Genomic DNA, 25,405 nt, shown 5'->3' on the forward strand with positions numbered 1-25,405 from the left:
CAGCCCCTTGTCACAGAATTTACCTACAAATGAATGTCCTTGGGAGAGGGCTATCAATTGCCGCTGATTTGCCTGGGTTTCACAGGAGTGTCAGTGTTTGTGTACTGAATGCAAGAAGGGAGCAAATGATTATTGTCAGTTTGTTAGATTATTAGATGTGAATTATTAGACTAACCCCACAATCCTTAACGATGGGAGGGATTGATCAAATGTTTCTATGATTTAGCCTACATCTATTGACAATATGCTTACAAATGAACACCATTAACTGCTGCGATGAGTTTTTGTCAAATGCATTGTAATGCATAGATTTTTCTAAAAATGTGGCATAAAAAACACATTTCCATAAACTGTATATAGCAAATAAATACATTTAAGAAAACCATATTACCTTTAAAGTTAGTAAAGTGTTCTCAATATGCAATTCAGAGCAGCGCTTTTCTAGAACATGACCTTTTCCACAGTACATATGGAAATAAAGAATAGGCTATCTAGACAAACCCATCCTACTAAATCTGAGAAATGAGAGTCAGAATATCACCTCATTCTAGGAGTTCTGCATTACAGAATGTCAAACAACTTGGTAATCAGGAAAAAGCACTGTGCAGTGGCAGTGGTATTCAACAAGCTATATATTACATTGTTAAACAGCAGAACTCCATAATATATTTTAAATAAAATAGTACAACCATAAATGTAAGTAAAATGTTAGTAAAACTTTTTACACAAACTAGAGCTATGCAGAGTGGTCGAAGTCTGTAACTACCTTTGATTATTTTACGTTCCAACGTAATGCAGGCATGTAGGACAAGCGCCTACTCACTCCCATCCTCCATGTTGTAGCCTTATAGGGGAAACAGTATTTTCTGTTTGCACTGTTTTTTATAGGAAAAAAGCAGCGTAAACAGACACCTTTTTTGGTATCAGAAACTACATTAGGCTCATCTCACCATGACACTCACGTAGGAGCGCTGAAGCTAGATGAATGCAATCCTCCAATATACTGATGCAGCCAACGGCTATTTTTCACACAAGGCACTCATTGGAGGATAGGTGCTACTCTACTGACATCATACGAACAACTTGCAGGCCTCTTGCCTCAAGAATCGTAGGGTATCTACAGGGGGTTGAGATGTGGAAACCCTGGCCAACCAACTCATCTCTGTCCATGGTGGAACGAAGCCAATTTGTTCCTGTAACAGAGCGAGTCCTCCGTTTCTTAATGCGATAAATTGTAACAGCACGTACGGTATTTGCCGTTTTAAAAATGCGACAATGTGTACTCGAAGGAAATGGTTCTAAGTATTACTGCACTGTAACTGGAAATTAACCGTTATTAGGCTGCTCCTGTAGTTCTTCCATCCTGTGAGCCAGGCCGGCAAAAAGCAGCGCCAAAGTTAGCACGCAGGTTCATAATCGAGGTGCCACGGTCTATGCTCTGCAAGTGTGCTAACTACGCGCATTATCACAAATATGACTCGTCGAAATAAAGCAAGTGACTGGAACATTGGTTCATGTACTAGAGAACATTTCTGGAAAATGTGAACAGCCAACTGATTTTTGTAAATATAATATAAAGTTGATATAACCTACCCCCTTTTTGGCGAGTTTGGTATGGCGTTGACACCGTCAGGTGCCGAAAAAGAGGGGACGTTGTCTTACGCAAAACTTTATGGGGACCTTGACAAAAGTCGAACTAATGCAGGGGAGGATAACGAGGAAATGACATCGGCCTGCAAAGTGTTACAGTGTGAAAATGGATTGTAGCAATGTGGGTAATATTGTTGGTACTGATAAAATTTGTGTAAATACTGTAAATAATATAATTGATGATGGTAAGTGAAATTCTCTTAGTTGGTATGTTCTGGGGGGATGAGCTTAGTTCCAAAGTGGGGTGTTTTGGTAAATTGTAAATAGTTCTGCTGGCATTATTTCTTCATGTTTTCATGGAAAAATAAATTTCTCACCAGAGGGGTGCACTACAACTCTTGTGCGGTGCTCATTACTGCTTCCACTGCTTGCCCATCCCTTTTCAGTTCCCTTACTATGGGCTACCAGTCATTGTTGACATAACTGATTCTGAATCCAGGCCAGAGCGCTCAGCCTACCCTCAGGTTGAGCGTTGAGCCCATCAAGCCACTTGTGAACCGGCACCACTCTTTTAATTTTAAAGCAGTCTTCATCCGACAGCCCCTTATCTAAATTAGCTATTACATTTTCCAAAAAAAAAAAAATCACTAAAATGACTTTTTCCACCAGTATAAATATCTACTTTTGTTTGACAACTTACAAAAAAAAAACACACTACATGTTCTTGTTAACAAAAACAAGTCTACATACTTCAAAATTCACAGGGATTGCTGCTTGAATCTCAATGACAACAAAAAATCTCTGGCAGTTGTTTCCAGTTTCAAAAACGACAGAGATGAAAGAACACCTTACAGCTGGTCTTTGAGGATAGCATTTTACCGCACTCACTGATTCAAGATAACACAAGATGCAGGTTTCAAAATTCAGGTTAGGACGCTGGTGTGAGGGATGTTTCACCAGATCCTGAACCTGCTGTTGGGGACGGAAAGAACCCCAAGCATATCAATCACCTGACTCTCCCCTTCATGTCCCAATGTACCGTTAAGTCAGAGAGCCCTGTGCTTTTCAGTACACCTGGATGACCTCGTCCCACTCTCTTACTGGCCACACCCCGTTCTCCTTCACATTGGACGGCGAGGTCTTCCAGTCCCAGGTCTTGACAGGAATGTTCCAGTTTGGGCCATAGTTTGCCTCTACGTAGTCCAGTGTCTCGCAGGGGACACGCACCTTGAGCTCCAACAGTTCTGTCCAGCACAAAGTGAACCTCGGGAACACATACCTGCGAAAAGAGAGGCAATCTGTTAACACACTTGCTATGGAGACAACAGGTGGCCATGAGATCAGAAATCAGAATGACAGAATAGCTGCCAGCAGCAATACATGCAATGGCTGACATCATACATGTAATTATTAGTCAAACATAGCTTGCAGCTGTCATGATGTGAACTTGAATAGTTCTATACATTTTAAAACATAAACAGAAAAATACAGTGTTAAATCTGTATCAGGTGATCAATCATCAATTTTTGTATTGTGACACATCCAAAAAACATATATACATTTGCCAAGAGTAATCAAAACCCAACTGTGTTATTTATGAACACTGCAACTGCAAGATGAATCAATGACATTCTGAGTACAAGTACAATGTATGCATTGACTTTTTGTAAAAAAAATTACAGCTGACAATCAAATAGACTAATTAAAAATAAGACAAGTAATAAGTATACAACAGCCTACTACTGCTTTGTTATACACGGAGTTAATTCAGTTATGAATGGATAATTATTAGTCATTTTTAATGATAAGAAATTCTGAAATTTTACTGGTTTAAGCAAGGCATACTGTGTCACTGATAAAATGCTCATTTACCATTTGACAATACGCAATTTACACATACCAACTTTTTGGCAAATGAGTTCATGAGTTCTAATTGTATTAAATTTTCCCTTCTCATAAGGGAAATATTTGTATACGGTTTCATGACATATACTTTATACGGGGGATAGACAAAATAATGGAAACACCAAATGAAAAAGGACATGCATTTTGAGGGAACCTCTATTAGTGTCAGCGCTGATTATGTATCAGTATGTTTCTGCTATAAAAGACATTTTAAATTAAAACTTTAATATTTGAGCTTCTAAAGCAAGTGGAGAGATTGAAAAGATTTTGAAAGAGGCCAAATAGTTGGTGCCTGAATTGCAGGTGCATCAGTCAGAAACGGCAAAATTATTTAATGTGTCAAGGGGAACAGCATGATGGCAAAAGACAAACACAGACAGAAAGACTGCATCGGTAAAGAGGAACAGTGGTTGCAAGTCAAAGCTCACCAACAGGGAGCAACAGATACTGTACTGAGTCATCTATTACTGTTTTTACGACATCTGGACAAGCAAGTTTGTTTTATGTTAACCTACATTGCCTGCTCCTAACTGCTACACGTGGTGGTGGATCTGGTATGGTATAGACTGACATCTCATGGGAGTTACTGCATCGGATCATTACTCTACATGGTAGAATTACAGCCAAGGAATACAAAGCCATTTTAGGTAAAAATTGCTTCCCCAAGATGTTCCCATATTCCAAGATGAAAAAGCCCCATTACACACACCCCATAAATTGATTCAAGAGTGGTTTCATGAACACTAGGAAGAAATCAAACACTTTCCATGGCCTCTCCAATCACCAGATCATTGAACCTTTACAGTGTGTGGAGTAGATTTCCTCCTCCCTCATCACTCAAAGAACTGAAGCATATCCTTCCTGAAGAATGGTCTAATGTCCCACAAAAAACAATTCAACACTTGTATAACAGAATTCCAAGAGGGACTGAAGCTGTTCTGAAGGTGGCCCAAACCCTTATTAGTGAATAAAGATTTATGTGTTGTTTGGTGTTTCCACCTACCTGTGTGCCTATGAATTTATACTTGTGAAAACAGTATGACACCACAACCTTATCCAAGACAGCAGCCAATCATCATGAGCTATAAACTTGAAATTCACAAAGCACATACCTTCCTTGACCCTCCGCAGACATTTTAAATTTCATCTTATTAAGACTATCTTTCAGTTTTATGGCATTTCAACCATATCTGCAACTTCATTGGTCCTTTGGCAATATTGTTTTACCTACAAACTAATTAACAAACTTGACAAAGGGTTAAGGACCTCATCAGCCATTCATAAGGAGGTGACTTTTGAATGTTACTGGCAGAATAAAAAAAAATGACAACAAAAATTTTGAATAGACTGCATTCATTTTTGCATATTTTAAATGACAGATCATGGCCCACCATATCTATATGTAATTTTATGCTAATTGACTGAATGTTGAATGGCATATGTTTATTTGCATATTATACACAAATGAAAATGTCAGGCCAGTGTCAGCCACATGATTCTCTTAAAAATATGTATCAACAAATCTGATGTCCGGTATTCATAAATGATGTGTAATAATTGTCAGAATCAGTTCATTAGTTTATGAGAAGAAGTCATTTTCAATAATGAGCCAAATCCTCTACGACAAAATCAGCTGATGTAAAACAAAAATGTTTTTACTATGTGTGCAGAATTTTAGAGCTCTATGCTATACCGCTGACTTATTGGAAAAAACATCTGTAATGGCAAATTTTGGCTGCTGCATGAGTGTGTGTCTGAATCAGATGGATACCCATTAAGGACTGAGATGATGCCCACTGGCAAGAAATGATGAGTCACGTACTTGAACTTTTTGCCACTTTTGGCCTGCGTGCCCCCATTCCACACAATGTCCCCTTCCTCATAGAAGAAGAATATGTCCACTTTCACATCCGGGCCCTGGAAGGAAAGCTCCAGGCTGTCCTCCACCTGCAGCCAATCAGACAACACCATGCAAGCACAACAGAAAAACAGTTTAGGCCCACCTAGTTCAGCTAAACAATACCGTCCCATTTAAGCAGGCTGACTAAATAGAAGATTTCTGCTATGATAAATTTTCATCCCTCTCACTGACAGACAGGTCTGAAAAATTTGTCCATCTGCATTTTCAAAGATCAGCAAATCACCATTTGATCAGTATCAAATTAAGAAACACAGCATGATGCAAACATATTTTACAAACCCTTCCTCTCAATCCATCATAATTCTCATAAACTGAAATGCTCTGCCATTAATACTTCAGTATTTTCTTCCCATAACATTCACTGAATTTCTTAATCAGCAGCTGCATGCATTAAGGCTTTGCAATGCATAAACAACAACTCAACAACAATACATAATTTCATTTATTTTAGCATTATAAATTACAAGATTCATTTTGACCATCAAAACTTGAATACTAAGGAGACATTAAAAAGAAATGCTCATGATTTAGAAAGTCTGATTTCTGTCTTTCAAAGCACAGGGTTTGAAAAAATTCCACAAAATCTTACAAAATTCAGTAAATGACAGGTACTTGTTGGTTAATGGAAACCATATATATACATATATATGAACATTTCATATCATTGTTGAAATCTGAATAAAATTTTGAGATCTCAGACATACCTTTCCAAATTTGTGCTTGAGGGGTAGGCCAGCCTTCTGAAAGGCCTGGGTGATGTCAGGCCGATAGTCCTTGATCCAGATACCCAGGTCAACGTCTTTGCTGTAGGGAATGACATTGCACTGCCGAAACCAGCCTACAGGAGAGGGAGAAGAAAGCTTTAGCTCATAAACGGTAAACCAAAACTTGGCTGATTTAAACATCCTTGATTAAAAACATCTGGAAAAAAGTACTTAACAGTTCTTAAAATCCAGATCAACATGCAGTGAAATGAAAAGGGCTATGCTTCTCACCCAGGCAGGTGCCACTACTCAGCCAGAAGGGCACCCCTAGGTCAGTGAGGGTTCGGGCAGCCAAGTGTAGCAGACTCTTCGCCTTCATCCTGAAGTCCATGGCCTCTGGGGACGTGTCATCAGGATACAGCTAAGGGGGGTGAGCCGAGAAATACCACAGTGACGCAATGTGCACCTAAGCAAAAAAGTACTGAGAACTATCGAGAACTTAAGCTTGATCACAGAGCGTGAGAAGATCTGCCTTAAAAAACAGTCATGCTAACCCTGAATATCACTTCATTCATAAAAAAATAACAGCGTTTAATTATGGACAGAGACCTGATAGAAGGCCCGTGCGTCTCGGTATCTGCACTCCAGAAAGCGGGCCTGGGCACGCTCGCTCAGGAAGCGCGAGGTGTTCCTGGGAATCCGCACGTCCAGACCGTCCAGTGAGGCTGTCACTAACTCTGGTCTAACACAGAAAACACAGCAGTGCACATTCTCCAACTGTTAACAGCATGACATGTTTTCCAAACATTGCAAAACTGTAGTCATAACATTTTCCCCCAATCCTGCTAAATCTACAAGAAGCATTAAATTATGATGTGGGGGTGGGGGGGGGTAGTCTGACATCTATCCTCCTTGCAGAGATAATTAGTATTTTTCCAAACACATCATAAGATCATAGGAAATTGTGACTTCAGCCAAGATGGTGATTTGTGCTGGAGGATCAAGGTGATGCGTCATATAAATAAAGTAAGGGATGCATGACTGGAAAGCAAGACTCGCTAGACAGCTGCATGGTTATAGAATTACAGCAATTCTACAACCATGTAGCAATGTAGCAATGTATCAGACTGATATCATTATTACCCGTTTTGACAACTAGCTACCCAGCTATTCCTGCTTAGCTACAGTTGTTGGATTGCTAGCTAAACTTGTTACTTACAAAAGTTCTTGAGTTCAAGAAACAATCTGGAAATCTACAATTTCTGTCAAGTTTGTATGCTTCTCCAGCTATGTTGCATTAATATCTTCTTACCAGTCTGGACACTTGCTCCTTCACAACGACTTCAACAGGCATTCTTCTAAAATCACTGGATTTTCACACCAGGTGTTTTGTTTTTTGCCAGTAATGAACAAACTATTGGCAAGGTGTCTCACTGTAATCAGCTAAGTTTTTAAGAAAAATTTGTAAGGGCTCCACTGACTAAACGGACGGGAATCTAGTCCACACTTGTAGTATAACAGACTCAAATAAATCCTCTGAGATCTCCACTTTAGTCTCATGATCACTTTTTGTAAAATAAAGACACCCATGGAGCACTGTTCTTGTGGTAATGTCAACTGTCCTATTATACCCTGAGTAGAGCAAGTGATTGTTATGCTCTTTCATTTATTCATCAAATACCCAACTTCATTATCTCACTGTTGGTGGGGACGTCACCACATGTGCAGCTGTAGACGCATGCCCTCTAAGCGACGATGTGTAGCAGCCCACCCTCTGTTTACCTGTCATAGGCTCCTGCCTGACGTCCAAAGTCCAGCTTCCGGAAGGGCACAAACTTCCTGTCCATGTTGGGCTTGAGCCGGAGTGGGCCGTGCCACAGATAGTTCCCGCTGCGTTCGTAGAAGACCACCAGGTGCACAGCATGGCTGTTACGGCGGAAGAGGAAGTGGAGGGGGATCTCGGTGCCGGAGAGGTCATCCAGGCCCACCAGCCGGGGGTCCTTCCCGCGTACTTCCAGCAGCTCCAGCCCACGCTCAGCTGCTGCTTGGGTCAGGCTCGCCTGCACATTCACACACACAAACGCACAGGTCGAACTGGCTCAGGCAGACGCACAACCACAAGAAATGTGCTACTGTAGTCACTTGTGAGGGTCATGAATACTAATAACTGGTAATACATTTCTGCTTCACTCACTCAGTAGAGGAGTTTTGTTACATATATGACAGCAGTGTGGTGTCGTGGTTGGGACCGGGCTAGTAACCCAAAGGCTGCAGCTGGGGCACTGCTGCTACACTCTTGATGGAGGTACCTCGCCAAAATTTCTTCAGCAAACTACCTCAGATGCCAAAATGGATCACATTTAAATTAAATAAGTTGCTCCAGACAAGAGTATTGGCTAAGTTAATGATATAACAAACAGGAGGAAATAACTGTAATTTGTTGGGGATAATGGGTTCACTCAAAAAAAAAAAAAAGAAAATATATCCTGTGAGCAGAGAAATGTGTAAGGAAAAAATAAATTCTTCAGAGACGGATGAGAAATCAAGTCCATAAGTGAGCTTTGTTCATGGAAACCCCTACAACTATAATATTAACAGAGTTCCACCAATAGAGGTATCAACCCCTCATGTTTCAACATAGCAACCTTTAAAAAATGTGCTCAACAGTCACCTTAATTTATCAGTCGGATAAACAAAAGTGCCGTTTTACAAAGTTCAGCTTCTTACATCATACTTCCAGAGCTTGGCCAGCAGTGCAAAGGTAGTGAACTCTCTGTGTGTGCAAAGGGTCTGGCAGTGGGGCCCCTCGGCCTGGCTGTCCCTTTGCTGGGTGGAGTCCAGAGGGAGCAGGCCCAGGACAGCCGTGTCAATCAGGAACACTGGAAGATTATATTTGGATACCAGACCCAGAAACTTCTTCACCACCTGCTGCACAGAACCACCCACAAAGAAAAGACAAGTCAGGAGAGATAATGTAAGCTAAAGGATAAGCAGCAACTGTTTGAATAACAGCATCCACTGACAAAAAAGGCTGAATTAACTGTCAAAAAGGACGCTGCTGATGCCACAGAATGAGCTCGGTTATCTGGTACTGAGGGCTGAGGATCATGTTCTAATAAGCAATGGTTGTTTTCCACTTACCCACTGTGCATCACTCCCCTTCTGACTAGCTTTGCTGTTGGAGACAGTTCCATGCTAGACAGAGAGGATATAATATACCATATTATCATATGACAATATGTAGTCTTGGATTAGTAAGTGAAAATTAATGTAGCAGTTAGGTTAGCAGCATTACTTGAAGCATTATCTTTAAAAACCAACATGGAGTCAGTATGAGCCTTACTGAGCAACAATCTGTGAGGCAGTAGAAAGCATAAGCATCCATTACCAGACTAGTTAGACTAGGGCTAACTCACCTTTGACACATACTGTCTGTAATAATACAGCTGGAACAGGAGAAACACTGAACTAGCTGCAATAAGAAGCGCCAGGACCACCGTCTTGTTGATTCTAGGCATTAGTCTTGCTGGCTTGCTTTGTCACAGAGTGGCAGTCGATGGGGAGCATGGGTTTCGATCATGTTCACAAAGACACCAGTTGTCTCCTGACTGGGGAAACAGTTGATTAAATTAGTTATATTTCTCCTGCTCAGCTGTGAGCTCTTCTTGATTGTTCTGTGATTCCCATGACTGAATATACATCATGTATGCATAACGTCACAACTGCAGCACTTCATTCATTATTGGTACACTATATAAATAAATAAATAAATACAAAGTCAGGAACGCATGCACTCCATCTCTGCTGCAAGGGTACCGCCTACTGGGCAAGTTAGCCATTTCTCCTGCAACGACAATGTCAGTGAACGACAGTGACTTAAAGGCAAACTTGCTGGCTAGCTAGTTAGCGGTCTATCGTGGTAGGTTCGGAGTACTAGATTACGTAACTAGCTCGCAAGGCAGCAATACATCTGAATGCTTATAAAATAAAGATAGGTAGCCAGTCAGCTAGCTAGCTAGCTTTAATTGCTTATCCACGCTCGCATGGAGGAGGCTACCGAGCACGACTGGCGGACAATTTGGCTAGCTTTCCAGAGTAGGACTAGCTAGGCAGTTCAAAGAGTACATCTCGCTAAATGGAAATAACCGAGCAAAGCTGAAAAACAACAATCACGAAAGCCCAATTATGTGTTTAAAAGGTAGATAAAATTACCATAGTATATTAATGTGATCTAGCCAGCACTCCAGTTATGATAGCTTGCTAGATAACTAGAATACCAGTCGGTCAAGAAGTAGTCCAGCCAGCCTGGCTGCAAGTTCATATTCTAGACGAATTATTTTGCGTTCAGAACAGCTACCAGATCTCTCTGCTAGGAATATAATGTGTGGTGAGGGTAGGAACTCACCTACCGGCTATACAGTGTTACGGTTGCAGCGAGCCCTGTTGACATCTTTAACAGCCTTCGTAAAAGTATGGCAAGCGAATGGAGACAAACAGGCCGCAGCCACAACCAACGCGCCCTTTCTTTAGTAAGCAAAAAGTGAATTGCTAAGTGGGTGAAATGTACTGGAAAGGTGAGAATAGCAGTTAGTATGGATGGTCGTATTTTATAGGATACCAGTCGTGAGCATGAGCAACATTATCCCTGCTCCATAACTCGAATTAAGTTTGTAAATGGTTCAGATAATGGTATTACAGCGTTAATGGGACGAATATGGGACCACTATTCTTACAACGGGTACACTAACACATATAAGTGTGTAGGAGCACAGACCTGTGGTTATTTGCCCCCCCCCCCCACCTCCCCCAGCCATGTATATTGTGGTAATGAATATGTCGGCAAATTTGGTTCATCCTCTTGAATAATTCATGAAGTTACACTTTATTTTGACATTAAATCAGATATGCACAACACAAGCAGCGGGAGAAAGCATGTTTTATTTTTATTCAGTAAATTCCTTTACAGTGCCATCCAAACACTCCTTTTTCCGCTTGAATTAAATATTATCGTAAAGAGGTATACCAGGCGCTGGAGAGGGTCGAATATTCTTTTGCTGTTAGGAAAACCGGACTCCTGGAATCCCAATCAACACACACACACGAGTAAATATCACTATCAAATCAATTCAAGTTATGAATTCAACTCGACATATTGGCCCTCTTTCTGAATCCACAGGATTAGTGTCTTCCCATGCCTTTCCACATTACAGCAGCATAGATCAAGATGTAAAATATACAGAACATTACAGTAAAGACCTTTTAACGAAAATGACAGAAAAGTTAATTCATTATAATAAAAAAGTCTACAAAGGGATTCACAGACCACAGTGCAAGTCATGAACTACCTAATGTTAATTCAGGTTTAGTCCAGGACAATGACAAATATTGTTCATTGAAACCACCCCTAATATCATAACTCTTCTTAGTAAGGTTACTAAGAAAAACACGGACGTTTAGGGAAAATCTCAAGGTACTGACAGTAAATTTAAATGCAGATATTTAAATAAACTGCAATAAGTTCTATTCACCCTGCTTTAGAACAATGATTTTTTCCCTTCTTCAGTGATCTAATGCAGTTTATAGCCATTAAGGTGAATCAACACCAGGGGGCACATGAAAAGATACTGTGTAATTCACATTATTACATAAGTGGCCCCACTTCTTGATGCTGAAAAAAAAATCTTTGGTAAAGGGAGCTTTTGGATGGAAAAAATCACTTTCAGTATATTAAAAAAAATCAAAACAAACTAATCTGTAATGGTTAACCTTCATTACATGAACAACCTTGTCTGAAGATTCATGAATGTGTTTATTTCATTCAAACTATTCCTCTATCAGTCATTTGAAATTCTGTCAGAATGTGAGTCACTAACAGGGCAGCATTTGAGTAGCTGCTGAGAAAGCCATCGGTCCATGTTCCAGCCGTGTCCATCTGGGGCAGATTCCAGGCAGAGGTTTAGGAGCATTAGGAGTATGGGGTGCATCAAATGCACCACTGTATTTTACACAGGACAGCAAAAGTCTTTTATGACTGCCATGCACCATCTGGAAGTGCACAAGTTAGTCTGGTTTTGTTCCAACATGACAGATATGCATCTTCAGTGGTGTATTGCAGTAGAGGATCCAGGGACAATGCCTCAGCTTGACTGGAGGTTGGACATCAACCATCTCAACTGCCACACTCATACGAATACATACAAAAGAAACAAACTAAAAAAAATAAATACGAGTAATTACACAGGTGTCAGCTGGTAGTGGACAGGGTCTCTCATGCCAGGAAACACCCAATTAAGAAAGAGATCTAAAACTCAGCATTCAAACTAAAACAAGAATGAAAAAGTGCACTCTTCGTCTATTCCCTGATTAAGTGGCTAGCATTCCTGACACAACCTCCCCACATGGAAACGTGACAGACAGCGCTTCCTAAAGGGTGGAGAGCTCAGGTACATTAACAGCGAAGGCGACTCAGGCTTTTTTTCCCCCGGGCCAGACATGGCGCCAGCTTCTCGGGGGCCTCGCCCGGGTTTCAGTTTGGATGTACTCTTCAGGACTGACAGGAAGGGCACTACTCGCACAGGAAGCAGGAAGTTGAGGATGAGTTCCTGGGTGACTGTGGCCTACTGAGGCATGCTGTTAAGGCTGCTGTTGGAGCCACCCAGCCCGTTCTCAGTCTTCTGGAAGCTCTTGACTGCACTGGGGACCTGCAGGCCTGTGGACAGGGTGAGGCCTCCGCACCACACCTGCAGAAGACCACACACATCAATGTCACCCTCACTGACACATATCTATGTTATCTATCTTATATATCTTATCTTATCTTATCTCACATATCTATGTTACTTGTTACATATTCACTTTTTTCATATATCAATTTCAATACTGTGCGTGTGAACTGTGCAGTGCCCACAAGCATAGAACACTTCAAAACTTGACTTACACTTTTCCTATAAATATCAAATCTTCATTGCTACTAGAAATAAAGCTGTAACAAATTTTTAAACAAATGAAGAATTCTAATTTTCATCACTTTTCTGTGCTCACTGAAATGGAATTATGTACAGTTAGTATTTAAACTGTTCAAATTCTATAATAATTTAATTTTCAATGAACTGAAAATTCTCTCTCCATATATATCAACACATTAAACTAAAAATAAGTATCAGGAAAAGGTTGTGTTGGTAATGCTGGGCTGGTAATGTTATCATTAAACCATCATCAGTATATCTTTTAAAATGTACACCTACTATAATTACACATAGAATCATAGCTACATAGCTCTACAGTGTATGCATATTTAACTTAACATACATGACATTTAAAGTATTGTATCTTGATATTTCTAATTTTCATAATTAGGTTGATAAATGTGAAAAATGAATTAATCTTTTTCTATCCTTCATGCAGAATCATATTTTTCCAATAACTTAATAAAATGGCAAAAACCAACTATTTATTTTAACCAAAATGTGGCTTTTTTGACTTTTACCACAAGATAAGAAAAAAGTAAGTCTGAAAGTACAATGAGCTGCAATAACTGAACATTACTGTAGGTGTCTGACATTTCAGACATTTGGGACCTGATTACAGAAGGCAGAAGGGATTGACAGAGTGACTGTCCTCTAAGCCAGCAACAGTATCAATATATTATTTGTATTTACTGGACTTACCATGAAGGCTGGTACAACAGGCTGGCTGAATTTAGTCTTGAAAGTGTGAAGTAACTGCTTGTTTTCTGCATTATAAAAGGAAAGCTGGCCTAAGGGAACAAAAATTAGAGCTATTTATGCCAACTGCAACACATAAATGTCTTTCAGGCAAAGCAGAGCATGAAAAATATTTCAAATGACAGGCTGAGAAAAAAGAGACCAGTTTGTGATCTGTTACAGTCAATTTGATGAGTAAACGCAATGGCTGAAATCCAATCTCACCGTATCCAATAGCCTACAGTGGATTCAAGGGTTGAAGTCATTTGATATTACCTGTTTTACCCGCAACACACTTTACTCAATCTAACTAGTCCATCAAAGAGTAAATGATTCTGGTAGTAACACTGACTCTTTCTGCTTAGGTGTCAGTTGTCAAAATGTGAAGCATCACTTACTAAAAATATGGAAAAATTGTGTAAAGCTGGATAACACAATTAGCTAAGTGCTCAAGACATTAATACTTTTAGTCACTTACATTACATCATTACATTACATTACTGGCATTTAGCAGATGCTCTTAGCCAGAGCGACTTACATCAGTTACAATGTTATCCATTTATACAGCTGGATATTTACTGAGGCAATTTGGGGTTAAGCACCTTGCCCAAGGGTACAACAGTAGTGCCCCAGCAGAGAATCAAACTGGCAACCTTTGGTCACGAGTCCTGCTCTGTCACCACTATGCTACATTGCCGTCCCTTAATTTCAATACAAAGCAGCTTGCAAGAGGCTTGTGTCATCCTCTGACTCTGCTGAAATAGAAGTCCTCTCTAGAGCCATGGAATTTGTGACAAGCTTCCATTTTTATGCAATGCCCAACAGGTCCAATGGTAAAATTGATTTTAAACCCAACCATCCTGCTAACCATCAATCATCAACTAGGTCACATTACCTCAGTGAAAAACAGCATCACTGAAAATCCTGCAATTGACCATTTTGAGTTAAGAAAATGCAATACTTTCAAAAATAACTGGGTTTCACAGGAAGGGCTTAATTTTTAAGTGAGCAGGTTATTTCGCAGCCCTAATTTTCGCTGCATCAATCTGGCAAAGTCTTACTCATTATGGCTTCTTTGTGCATGAGGCTAGGCCTCCCTGATGTCAGACAGACACTTCTGACAAGGCTGATGAGCTGGTGTGTCCTTAATGTCCTGTATTTGTCTAATGTTTAGCAGCAAGTTATACCTCCATCCAAGTCACAGTAGACTCCTATTCTGTCTGGCACAGGGACCTCCAGGGTCTTTGCCTTGTTGTTATGCTTGGCGGCAAAGGAGGTCTGCAGCCAGTTGTTGATGTGGATGCACCAGGTGGTGTTGGTCTTTCCCAGCTGGTCAAACTTGCCAAGGTTCCTGTAGGCTACACCCACACTGTAGGACTTACAGTCTTTCAGGGCCTTCACCTCCCAGTAGTGCTGACCAGACTCCATGCTGGTGTCCCCTGTAAGCACGAGACATTAGCAAAACCCACAGGGGTCAAATGGGGCTGACTGGTAATCTGTTGTTGATGATCAGCTGAGGTCAGCTCCTATCAAGCCTGAACCTTTGTCAGCATCTACAGGCTTTGACTTACTGAGAAGAGATAATGCCTGCTGTATGTTCTGTGAGCTTTCCAGTTTTATCACAAGAGTATCATGGTTACAACATTTCTTACCATACACCATACAAAACCATACACATATTCTCCTAGTCCTTTGTCAGAGTAAAATTTCTAAGGTGGGCACTACAAATTGCTGTAGAGGCGGCCAAGGGCAGGCAATGCAGTGCTGGAGATGCAGATGGTTTTGGGTCCAGTTGTTAATTATGTAGGTAGATTAATAATTTATAACTAGATTAACAGATGGCCATGTGCTAAAGGTGGTCAGTATTTTGTTATGCACCCTGGGAATCTGTATGATTTTAAGACATGAGGTATAGTACAGGGCTGCCTTTCCTTTGTGTCGACCACATTCCCTGCTACACAGATAAATGACGTTATGTAATGCATAATGTAATAATATGGTATCATAGTTAGGGTTGGTGAGGATTACCCAGTACGGTGTAGGATTCTCCTGTGAAGCGATCTCTGCTTCCCCTCATCGCCGGCGACCGCGTTGTGGAGGTGCGTTTGGGCGAGGGGGTTCCACTTCTGCAGCCGGCAGGACAGAGTAAAAACTTGATTGGAAATGTCAACTACAGACCAACAAGCTGCACAGCATCATGCTGTGTAAACAGGAAACACCACTTTAACTACCAACAGGTTTGCTGTTTAAATAAAGAGTGAAGTAATACACAGTAGGTGAGACTACAGCAGCATGCGTGCATTTCACCTTGCCCTCCAAATTTCAGTCCACCCAAAGGCATCTGTGAGTTTAAGTTACACCACAAACAAGGTGAGGGGAAAAAAAACGAGAACAAGGCAAAAAAGAAACGAGAAAAGTGAATTATGACGAAATGGTGACATAATGAAGAAATGGCCATAATAAGCAAAACAACTTACAAGCAACTCTATTTTTTGGACTATACTGTATATAATTTGACTGAGGTAAAAACTAACATGATACCAATTAAAAGAAATAAAAGTTTCTTTTCAATCCAGATTTAGCAGAAAAAGCAGCCGTAAGTATGTGTAATTATCAAACACTACAGACAAAGGTTAGTAATTTTATTGGCATAATTCATGATCAGATTAGTACAAGCAAGCCTTCTTGAACACAGAATTGTATGAAAAACCACACCAACTAAAACCCACAGCAAGTAGCCAATAAGAGTGGTACTTTGAAAATCTACCAATAAAGCAGCATGTGACTTGACATTTCAATGTCAATAGTTAAAGTAACTGGCCAAATTGTCTTTCATGATTTAAAGGGTTAAACAGAGTGCATGTGCATGGCCAGTAGTTTGTGTGGACACATAACTGATGGTAGCATACTGTCTATATGTGAATTATAAATAATAAATCCCTTGACCTTGAGAGACTGTCTGGTTTATTATGGACGTTGTTGGGAATTTTGAGGGCCACGGCAGTTGCGGGGTGTCAGCTGTGGCACCATGGCGGGTGTGTCCCCGCACACTGCTCCTGATCTACAGCCCATCTGCTGCATGCCACACATTAGCAGGGCACTCTGGGAACAGCTGGCCAATGACTGACACCACACACAAAGGGGGCTGGACCAACTGACAGACAGGAAGGAGATGGGTAATTTTACTTTTCCACTCAGGGATGGAGACACAGTCTTTCCACAGAGGCCTGCTGAGTCATTATGATGGAACAGAGTGGTCTCATCTAAATGATGTCATCATATTGCATGTCTACATAGTGTCATTTAGTGAGCAAGTACAAATCCTGAATATACTCTTCTTTGTTTTTCTGTCAATATTGTCCAACATTTAACTCACTGACTTTGTGCACGATGCTCCTGGGAAAATGCAGCACCTTAACATGGAATGAACTAATGGACACTGAATGTGTGGACACTGTTGAATGATGTGATTCTTACTCACCAAAAAGCATTGGTTGCAAGCATGAAAAAAATATTCAGCAAAGGTTAATTCTATGCAACATATTTCTACCAAAAGTTGATGGACCCACAGCTAGCTGTTAATTATTAATCATTGCTGTTAAAAATTAATCATTTGTCACCATTTCTTTTCAGGAGAAAGAGAAGGAGAAGAGCATCCTGGATTAAGAAAGAAAATTAATTGGGACTGATTTCATTTACAGATGGAGCATTTTCATGGGGTGCAAACTGCATGGTTGACGGAGACTTTATAGGATTTGCAATAAATCTTGCAGGAGACATTCAATTACAGGGTAACTCTTTCCATCTTTAAATGACTACTTCAGTCTGGCTGTCACATCAGACATTCCAAGCACACCACACTTCATTTTACCCAGTTTATTTCAGGGAGGTTTACATCTTTAAATTACGTCAGCACTGGGTATGAGCATGTTATTCATTTTTGCAGCCTCAGAAGACTGCAAAAATGAACATTTGCTTGAATAGTACTGCAACCTGTAAACACAAGAACCTGAAAAGGACTGGATAAAACCAACCTATGTTAACCACCTCTGGTGCAAAAGGCATTATTTGCGGTTGCATTCTAAAGCTAAGCTAAATCCTACAGCTAAGAGGCACAGGATCACCTTGACATGTTCTTCAGATTGGTAAGATGAGCGCTGTTGATGGACAAAAACAAAAACAAGCAGCGGGTTAATGGGCCTTATCTGGGGGCAAAGAGGAGCAGGGACAGAATATCTATCCGGGAAATTATAGTGAAATTATAGGACACCTGTAGAAAATGGATATTTCTTTAACCAGATATGTGTAAAAGAGTGTAAAACCTCCTCACAACCAAAAGCGTGAGTAATGCTGTTATTTGTATTATTGTTGAATGATTTGTCTAAAAATTGATCAGATGCATTGGGGTCGCTGTTTACATACTCCTACTTGGCTGAGAAGCTCAAAGACACCAGCAGGTGTCACAGTAGCTGGGAGAAAAGCACTCTGGTCAAACCTTGTTTACTGTCACAAGGATATATATTTGAAAGAACCCAGCCTCTTGGCAATAACTGTTCATGGATGTGATTCTGGCCACATTAACAATTAGTTGTAGTTTTGTAAATTTTGATTTTGTTCATGTTTATAAATTAGAGACAATTTCAAGAAGCGCAGACCCACCAAACCATCCATTTTCATTTACCACTGTCCTGTAGGCAGTTGCTGAAACAAGGAAATGCTGATCTTTAATAAAACATTAGTGGTTCGAGTGTCCGTCCACTCTGTTAATGAAATCTCACTCTCGAACAGAAAGTGACTCACATGAGATTCCCATCCTTTCTCTGGCCAACATTAGCACATAGGCACTGATGCATAAATCATGAGCTAACTTTACTGCTCATTTGTCGACATGGATAAGATGGGGTAGGTGGTCGTAAAAATCTGACACCGTCAGGGTTATTGCTGAAGATTCTGGAAACCTCTGAACTCATAGAAATTTCATGCTTAAAATGCCTGCTGGTTGTGTTTCTGTTGAGATGGCAGCGTGATCACGATGGATGTTATATTAATAGATGACACAGAGGTGAAGCTTGCAAAGTCTGCGATGACGTAGTCAGTGTTTCCACAACAGCAACTTCAGCTGCAATTTAGATAGTACACTAGTCACTGTACACTGTATACTCCTCTTTCCTCCTGTATACCTGAGCAAGAAAAAGGGTATCCCCAGTGCAGTTTGACTGGCAGGGTTGAAGCTAGAAATACTTGCTAGACAAAGGCTTGCAGAAGAGAAGACAAGAAGATCTAACAAAGAGTGCAAATGGCCATCCTAATTTGAAAGATGTTTGACTGCCCTAAACTGTAAATATCCCAGGCTAAGAGAAACAAAATATTGGACTAATTACACTTTTTTACATTCAACATCAGAATCCAAAACAACTTCTTCCTTTGCCCAATACCAGAAAATAGTTCAATGTAATGCATATTTGAGCGCATACTGTTGGTCCCTTGCCTCTCATCAAATGACTGAGAGCCCATGGTCTCAAGATAAATCAAACAGCAATATGAGATTTGCATTTGTTTGTGTTGTACCGAGAAAGAATAATGCCAGTTCAATTTCACTTAATTTCCTTCCGCTGTCAAAAGCAATAAAATACCTTAACAAACTTCAGCTTATAGTGCATTACGGTGGGCCACACTGTCTCTAAATGGATGCTCAGACATTGTTTGCTCTGGATTTTTGGCATACTTTGCCATGGAAGATACAATACATAATGAACACTGACCAAGTGTACAGCTTATCACTTTCAAAGGCAGATAAAGCACCTTGGTGCTACCACTGAGTTTGAAGGCAACACTGAAGGCAAATTCGGACTGAATATTTGAACATGTCTGTAGCTGCATCCTCACCTGCCCTTGTTCTCCTTGCCCTTCACCTTGCTTTCCAGGCCTTTACCCCCCTGTGGGTCCCACTCCACGCTCCTGTCCTCCACTTTCAGGTTGAGGTGTGAGGATGTGGAGTCAAAGTTGAAGTTAAATGCTGGAAGGAAACGCAGCATGGTTGAACAGAGCAGATATTGCCTTGACTTCAAATAGTGTGTTACCTGTAGAACCAATGCCCTATATTACCACAGACATGGACCTCTAATAGGTCTGCTTCTTACTGTATTTATTTAGCAGAACTGCTTTTGTCCAGGGTGACTTAAGATGCTTTACAAATTTTACACATCCTTCTGGAAATTTACAAAAGTAAACTGGGTTAAGAGCCCTGTCTGAATGTGCAACTATAACACTCTGCCTGGGAATCAAGCTGCCAACTACCACATCACAAGCTTAGCTCCCTACAAAGCAGGTTCATTACTATTCATCACTATGAGTCTAAATCTCATATTACTTCCCACGGGGGCATTGGTGGAGCATCATGACAGGGACTTATGTACTAATGTAAAGCAGATATCACAAGGGTCAGGCCTCACCTCTAGTCTCCAAGGTTACGGGGTCAGAGTATTCTCCAGCTGCTGCTTTGTTGCATGCTCGTACACGGAAGTTCATGAATTTGGAGTCGAACTTTAAATCTGAGAGGAAAAAAATCGATACTGTCAACCTGGTCTGCACAGCCACGCAATTTTTACACATGTTAAAGAATGGGATGTGAAAATACATCTAGTTTTGTTTGTTAATTTAAGAATACCACAAACAAACAGGTGAGGAATCGTGCTACGCATACCTGATAGCGAGTACTCTGTGGCTTTGATGTTATCCACCACCTCCCAGCAACGCTCATCTTTCACTCTGGGTAGCCCTTCGTGGTTTGTCTTCCTATACTCCAGAATATAGTGATCTATCTTACTGTCTTCCACTGGCATCCTCCAAGCCACTCTGATCATATTATCTGCCACCAGACAGTCCTGGACATCTATTTCCGGTGCTCTGGGGACTGCAGAGAAATCATATTTATTAAAATGACACCAAATCCATTTCTGTATCAAATCACCTCCTGGAACAAAGACATCATTAGAAAGCATTGATAGCAAGTCAACAGTACAGTTGTTTTTCATCTATATTTTCAAAATGTCCTCCACTTTTAACCACCTTTTGTAGTCTGAAATTGCACATTAGGCTTACTGAGACACCCTCTGCATTCGGACAGGAGTGCTGGACAGTGTGAATGCAACCTTCCAATTCACCCGCTCCCCTACCGTCATTATTGGCCACACTACAAATCCCACAATGCATCAGGAGGAACAGAGGATGGGTGTGTCCCCCTGATGCTATCTGAGCAAATCACAGGTGCCTGAAAGACTTACAGGGTGCTGTATGAAGAGCTGTATGAAAAGTTTGCTGTATAAAATTATATATGTGTGTTTGCACATGCTTGTGTATGCTTTAAACTATATTTCCATGGAATTATTAAATGGCCTTGTAGCAAGCCTGGAGTGGTGATTTTAACCCAAGTGAAGCAGGGAGCTGTTAACCACCCAGAAGTGCTATATATTATTACATCTGAATGGGCAGATGTGGCTATCACAAAAACATTTCCCAGGTAACCCATTAAAATTGTACATAAAAACTCTCATCTGCATCTACAACATCTTATAACGAGGTCTGCACAATTTCGTTGAAAACAGCAAATCATAGCTGATGTAGCTATCGCGATCGCTAGTTAGCTAAATAACAACAAAGTATTAAAATACCAGTAGTTAGCCTCTACCAACATTTTTGATATTGTAATACTTCATTTGTGTGTTAAGGCTTGCTAGTTAAAAGCTAGCTAGCTGATTTTTTAATAGTCCTACACATGAGTTAAATAAACCTGGCCTACACATCTGAGAGTATAAGAGGAATGAGAGGCCTTCTCGTGACAGATGTCTTATTTCCATGAGAGTGGTGACACCGCCCATAGAGCAGGTGGTTTGCCTGTCCCTTTAAAAAGAGTACTGGGGTAACCACTGAACACATTAACAGCCATACAGATGGGACAAACAGCAGCTTTAAGATCCCTTACAAATCCTCTCCATAGTGAACCAGAGTATTACCTCAGGGGCCTCAAGGGAGTTGGTACAAATCAGCCTTGTTCACAAAGGAAAAAATGTAGGAAAATCAATATAATGGTGTGGTTTAAGCCTAAGGTGTTTCTGTAAGGTCATGTTTAGACTGGGTTTTGAAGTGCCATAATTCATAATACTCAAATTAATTTGTTTGATTGCTTGCACATTCTCCGATTTTTAAGATTTGTTGTTGAATGTATATTTAGAAATAAATAGTTACATTACTATCATATATTCTTGTGTGACTGTTACTCTCTATTTCATCATAGAAAGATGAAAAGATTCTCATTCCATGTACATAAAAACGCTGCTTTACGGCACTGTCATCAATAACTGAACTTTAAACAGCAAGCAGCTCCAAACAAGAGAGAAATGTTTCACGGTGAGGCGGTGCTGTCGCCATGGTGACGGAGCCCCCAGAAACGCTTTCCGTCAAACAAGGATGCAGCCGGCTTCACTGAGTCAGCTTTTGAAAGGGTGAGGGAGGGCCCTTTTTGTCCCTCAGAGACTGGAGGAAGCCTCAGAGGGAATTCTTTTCAAACAGAAAAAGAGAAGCAGGAGGCCCCTCCGCATTCATCTTCAGGGCCTTGACGAAACAGAGAGAATTACTGCCAGAGGCCTATGCTACAGACAACGCACAGCCGCATCACTAACATTAATTAAACGCGAGGTTAAGGAGAACGTGCAGGGCAGAGTAACACACACACACACACACACACACACACACACACACACACACACACACACACACAGTCCCCATATTCAGCATGCAACATACCCTTCCACAACATTTTACTTACAACCCTGCTATTTTATACAAGTGGCCCCTCCCCTCCCCTGCCTCCCCTTACATTTCCAGCGTAACCCTAGCCCATCCTGAGCTGGCTAAGGTTGGCTAGGGTGAGAGCTGTGTTCCAGTTTTAACATTCTAAATGCTTCTGGCCCCCCTCACCCAGGCCAGTGTACTGAGGTCAACGTGTATCTAAGGCACCACTGCCTGCTGTCTGAGCTCAGAGAGGTAAAGAGGGATCTCTGCCCTGATGTCTTTTTTTTAATATGCAATGCTGTGGACTTTAATGGGATGACGTTTTGCGCCGATCTACCACGCTCTGCTGAGCGTGTGCCTCCAAGCACTGGAGAAGCACAGAAACTCAGAACAGGACGGGAGTGGGCATGGTTGGAGGATGCTGTGCTCAGACTGAGTCGGAACTGTGCTCCAGATTCCTTGAGAAGATTATCATTTTTTTATGCTTCCTTTTCTCTGCTGGTGCATATTCGGCCACCAGCATGTCCACACAACACCTAGACACAATTAGGGGAGAGATCGCTGTCTGAAACAGCAGGCAAGCCCTGCACAAATGTACTCACAATGGCTGGACCTGAACACTTTCCAGCAGCGTACTGTGGGCGTGCCGACATGCTGTGTCCCCCATACGCTGACCCTGGATCAGTATCCACTTTGTACACTAAATGGTCCGGATTATTAGGGATGAGTTACAAGGCAAGACCAGCAGGCTTTTGAGTTCAACGAGTCTCAAAAAATTTTACATTTTCTCCTCGCTTCACCTCTCTAATCCAATGACTGGATTCACAGGTTACCTCCTGAGGGAAATTGTTATATCCTGGTTCTATTTTAGGCTCCCGTTGTGCACCCGGCTTCAGGACACCTGTGGTCCTGCTCTGGTGAGTTACCGCCGGGACAGGTTGTTTCGGACATAGGACTGGGGACGATGGAGTCAGCAGCTGAGCCACGCAGCTCTTCAAAATAATCAAACCTATCTCGGTTGGAGTGCAGTGACGGCCCAATACATTACACTGTGTTATTCATTTGCACAGCAGCCATCCTTGTCCAAGGGCTCCATTATTTGCTCATAATTTACATACTGGCCGTACCGCCTCTTGTATTTGGAGCCAGCTGAAGAATTTAAAGTTAGCTTAGCACCTTGCCAAGGGAGAGCTAGAAGTGTCACAGCCAGGATTTGAACCCACGATCCTCTGCAGTGGTCTGAGATGCAAATGCTGTCTTGGTATTGAACACAAGCATGGCCGACCTGTCTGAATCAGTCACTCAGATTATAAATGTTTGAGCAATTCTGGGGGTAAATGGGAGGTACAATTATGTATGTATCTAAGATGGCAGTCACCAGGCACAGCGGTCAGTCAACATTGTTCCTGTTTGACTGTTTACAGTGCAGAAGCTCAGGAACACAGGCAATAATACGTCAGAAGAGTAGTGGTGCTCATGGCCCCCTAGCCAACAAACAGCGCATGAGATTTTATACATTCTGACACTCGCACACGAAATATGAATAACCTAAACAAACACAATCTCTTCTGCATGAGCTGAGCCCCAATATGATCATAACAAGCAGAAAACAGACAAAAGATTCTTCCACAGAGAAGGCGATCAAACCACAAATCCGTTACAAGACAAGGCACTGAAAAGGCACTAACAAAGAACATATGTATTGTAGGATGTGCAACAAAACGACTAAAAACACAAAAAAAAATCCTAAAAATTCCAAAGCTGTGATGTTGTTGGACCAAGTCTGCACTTCTGAGATACCTCACATTTCAGATATCTGACCAGAAAAGGGCTGAGCCTTATAAATTAATGCTACATTTTTTCTGTATTCCATATGAAGGATGGTGCCTGAGTAAATAAGGTCAGGCTGTCCTCTGCCTGTTTGCTGCCTGTATATGCTCTGTTGAAACATAAAACATGGCGGAATTATGTAAACCCCTCCCAGCATTTCCTGTGAGGTAGTGCTGCCAAAGACGTCAGGGGGCGGTTTCAAATGTCACCCTAGTGACACTGATATGCCACATCCTGTTTGTAAACCTTCCATAGGGAAAGCCCTACAGGGACATGCAAAACCAGGGTCTTCCCAGACGTTCCCCCATGTTCATATTCACGTTCACAGGTACAGACAGTAATATGCTCAGTGTGCTGGCAGTACCTGGCAGAAACTTCAGGTTCTGGAGCAGCTGCCTCTCCTGGGAGAAGTCCACCATCAGGTGTGTCATGTTGTCGGTGGCCCTGGGTTTCATAGTCAAGCGGAAGGCGGGAGCCATGGTCACCCTGCAGGGATGTCAGAGTCAGGCCACCACCAGAAGTCACAAGCTTATACACGTCAGTGGTCAGTGATACACAACACACATATGCACGCCTCCAGACAGACACACACACACACACACACACACACACAAAACCACTCCTAGTCACGCACACTGACATTTACTTGGTCACACGCTCATGCCTTATCAGAATGCAAAGCGTGAGGAAACATTGTCTGTTTTGCAAATTAACATCACTCCATTACCAGTACGAGAGCACTAAAGGGAAACTGTAAAAGCCAGATGTCAAGTTATGACAAAATCACCATAAGACCCTCATTCAAGCCATGTGGATGTTTGAAACATGCTAAAAAAAGGACATTGCAATTTGCAAAAAGAAATAATAACAGACATGTCAGTCTAGAAAGAGTTCTCTTAGTGCTTCTCAGACTGAAATGCTTATTGAATTGTTATATTTTTCTATGCACCCCGGAACCTGCA

At 41.3% G+C, this 25,405-nt stretch overlaps 2 protein-coding genes across 5 annotated transcripts in view; both read right to left on the reverse strand.

Annotated features, from left to right (window-relative positions):
- Positions 1–2,369: 2,369 nt before the first annotated feature.
- On the reverse strand, positions 2,370–10,585 carry fktn (fukutin). Its single transcript, XM_036529107.1, has 10 exons — positions 10,530–10,585; positions 9,537–9,728; positions 9,262–9,315; positions 8,848–9,048; positions 7,903–8,180; positions 6,730–6,862; positions 6,412–6,541; positions 6,121–6,254; positions 5,318–5,442; positions 2,370–2,869 (listed from the first exon to the last, which is right to left on the reverse strand). The coding sequence occupies exons 2-10, from the start codon at positions 9,636–9,638 to the stop codon at positions 2,656–2,658; spliced, it is 1,371 nt and encodes a 456-aa protein (XP_036385000.1). The 5' UTR covers positions 9,639–9,728; positions 10,530–10,585; the 3' UTR covers positions 2,370–2,655.
- A 1,066-nt stretch (positions 10,586–11,651) lies between these two features.
- fsd1l (fibronectin type III and SPRY domain containing 1-like) overlaps positions 11,652–25,405 on the reverse strand; it is a 35,515-nt gene continuing 21,761 nt past the window's right edge. For 2 of the 4 annotated variants that reach the window (XM_036529103.1, XM_036529106.1), the window contains 9 exons: positions 24,808–24,929; positions 20,527–20,736; positions 20,276–20,374; positions 19,710–19,839; positions 17,948–17,980; positions 15,852–15,949; positions 15,011–15,262; positions 13,788–13,876; positions 11,652–12,860 (listed from right to left, as the gene is read on the reverse strand). In XM_036529103.1, the coding sequence (XP_036384996.1) occupies positions 12,738–12,860; positions 13,788–13,876; positions 15,011–15,262; positions 15,852–15,949; positions 17,948–17,980; positions 19,710–19,839; positions 20,276–20,374; positions 20,527–20,736; positions 24,808–24,929 (1,156 nt within the window). In that variant the 3' untranslated portion in view covers positions 11,652–12,737. The remainder of the gene's footprint in view (positions 12,861–13,787; positions 13,877–15,010; positions 15,263–15,851; positions 15,950–17,947; positions 17,981–19,709; positions 19,840–20,275; positions 20,375–20,526; positions 20,737–24,807; positions 24,930–25,405) is intronic. The other 2 variants (XM_036529105.1, XM_036529104.1) reach the window with 2 other exon arrangements.

This window comes from Megalops cyprinoides, chromosome 5, assembly GCF_013368585.1.
Source record: "Megalops cyprinoides isolate fMegCyp1 chromosome 5, fMegCyp1.pri, whole genome shotgun sequence".
Classification (NCBI taxonomy): Eukaryota; Metazoa; Chordata; class Actinopteri; order Elopiformes; family Megalopidae; genus Megalops; species Megalops cyprinoides.

Excerpts from the sequence above, each read along its gene's own strand:
- fktn (XM_036529107.1), bottom strand. The coding sequence starts at position 9,638 with ATGCCTAGAATCAACAAGACGGTGGTCCTGGCGCTTCTTATTGCAGCT. Across the intron at positions 9,049-9,261 it reads AGGGGAGTGATGCACAGTGG|CAGGTGGTGAAGAAGTTTCT; the intron begins GTAAGTGGAAAA and ends GGTTCTGTGCAG. Across the intron at positions 6,542-6,729 it reads ACGCACGGGCCTTCTATCAG|CTGTATCCTGATGACACGTC; the intron begins GTCTCTGTCCAT and ends CACCCCCCTTAG.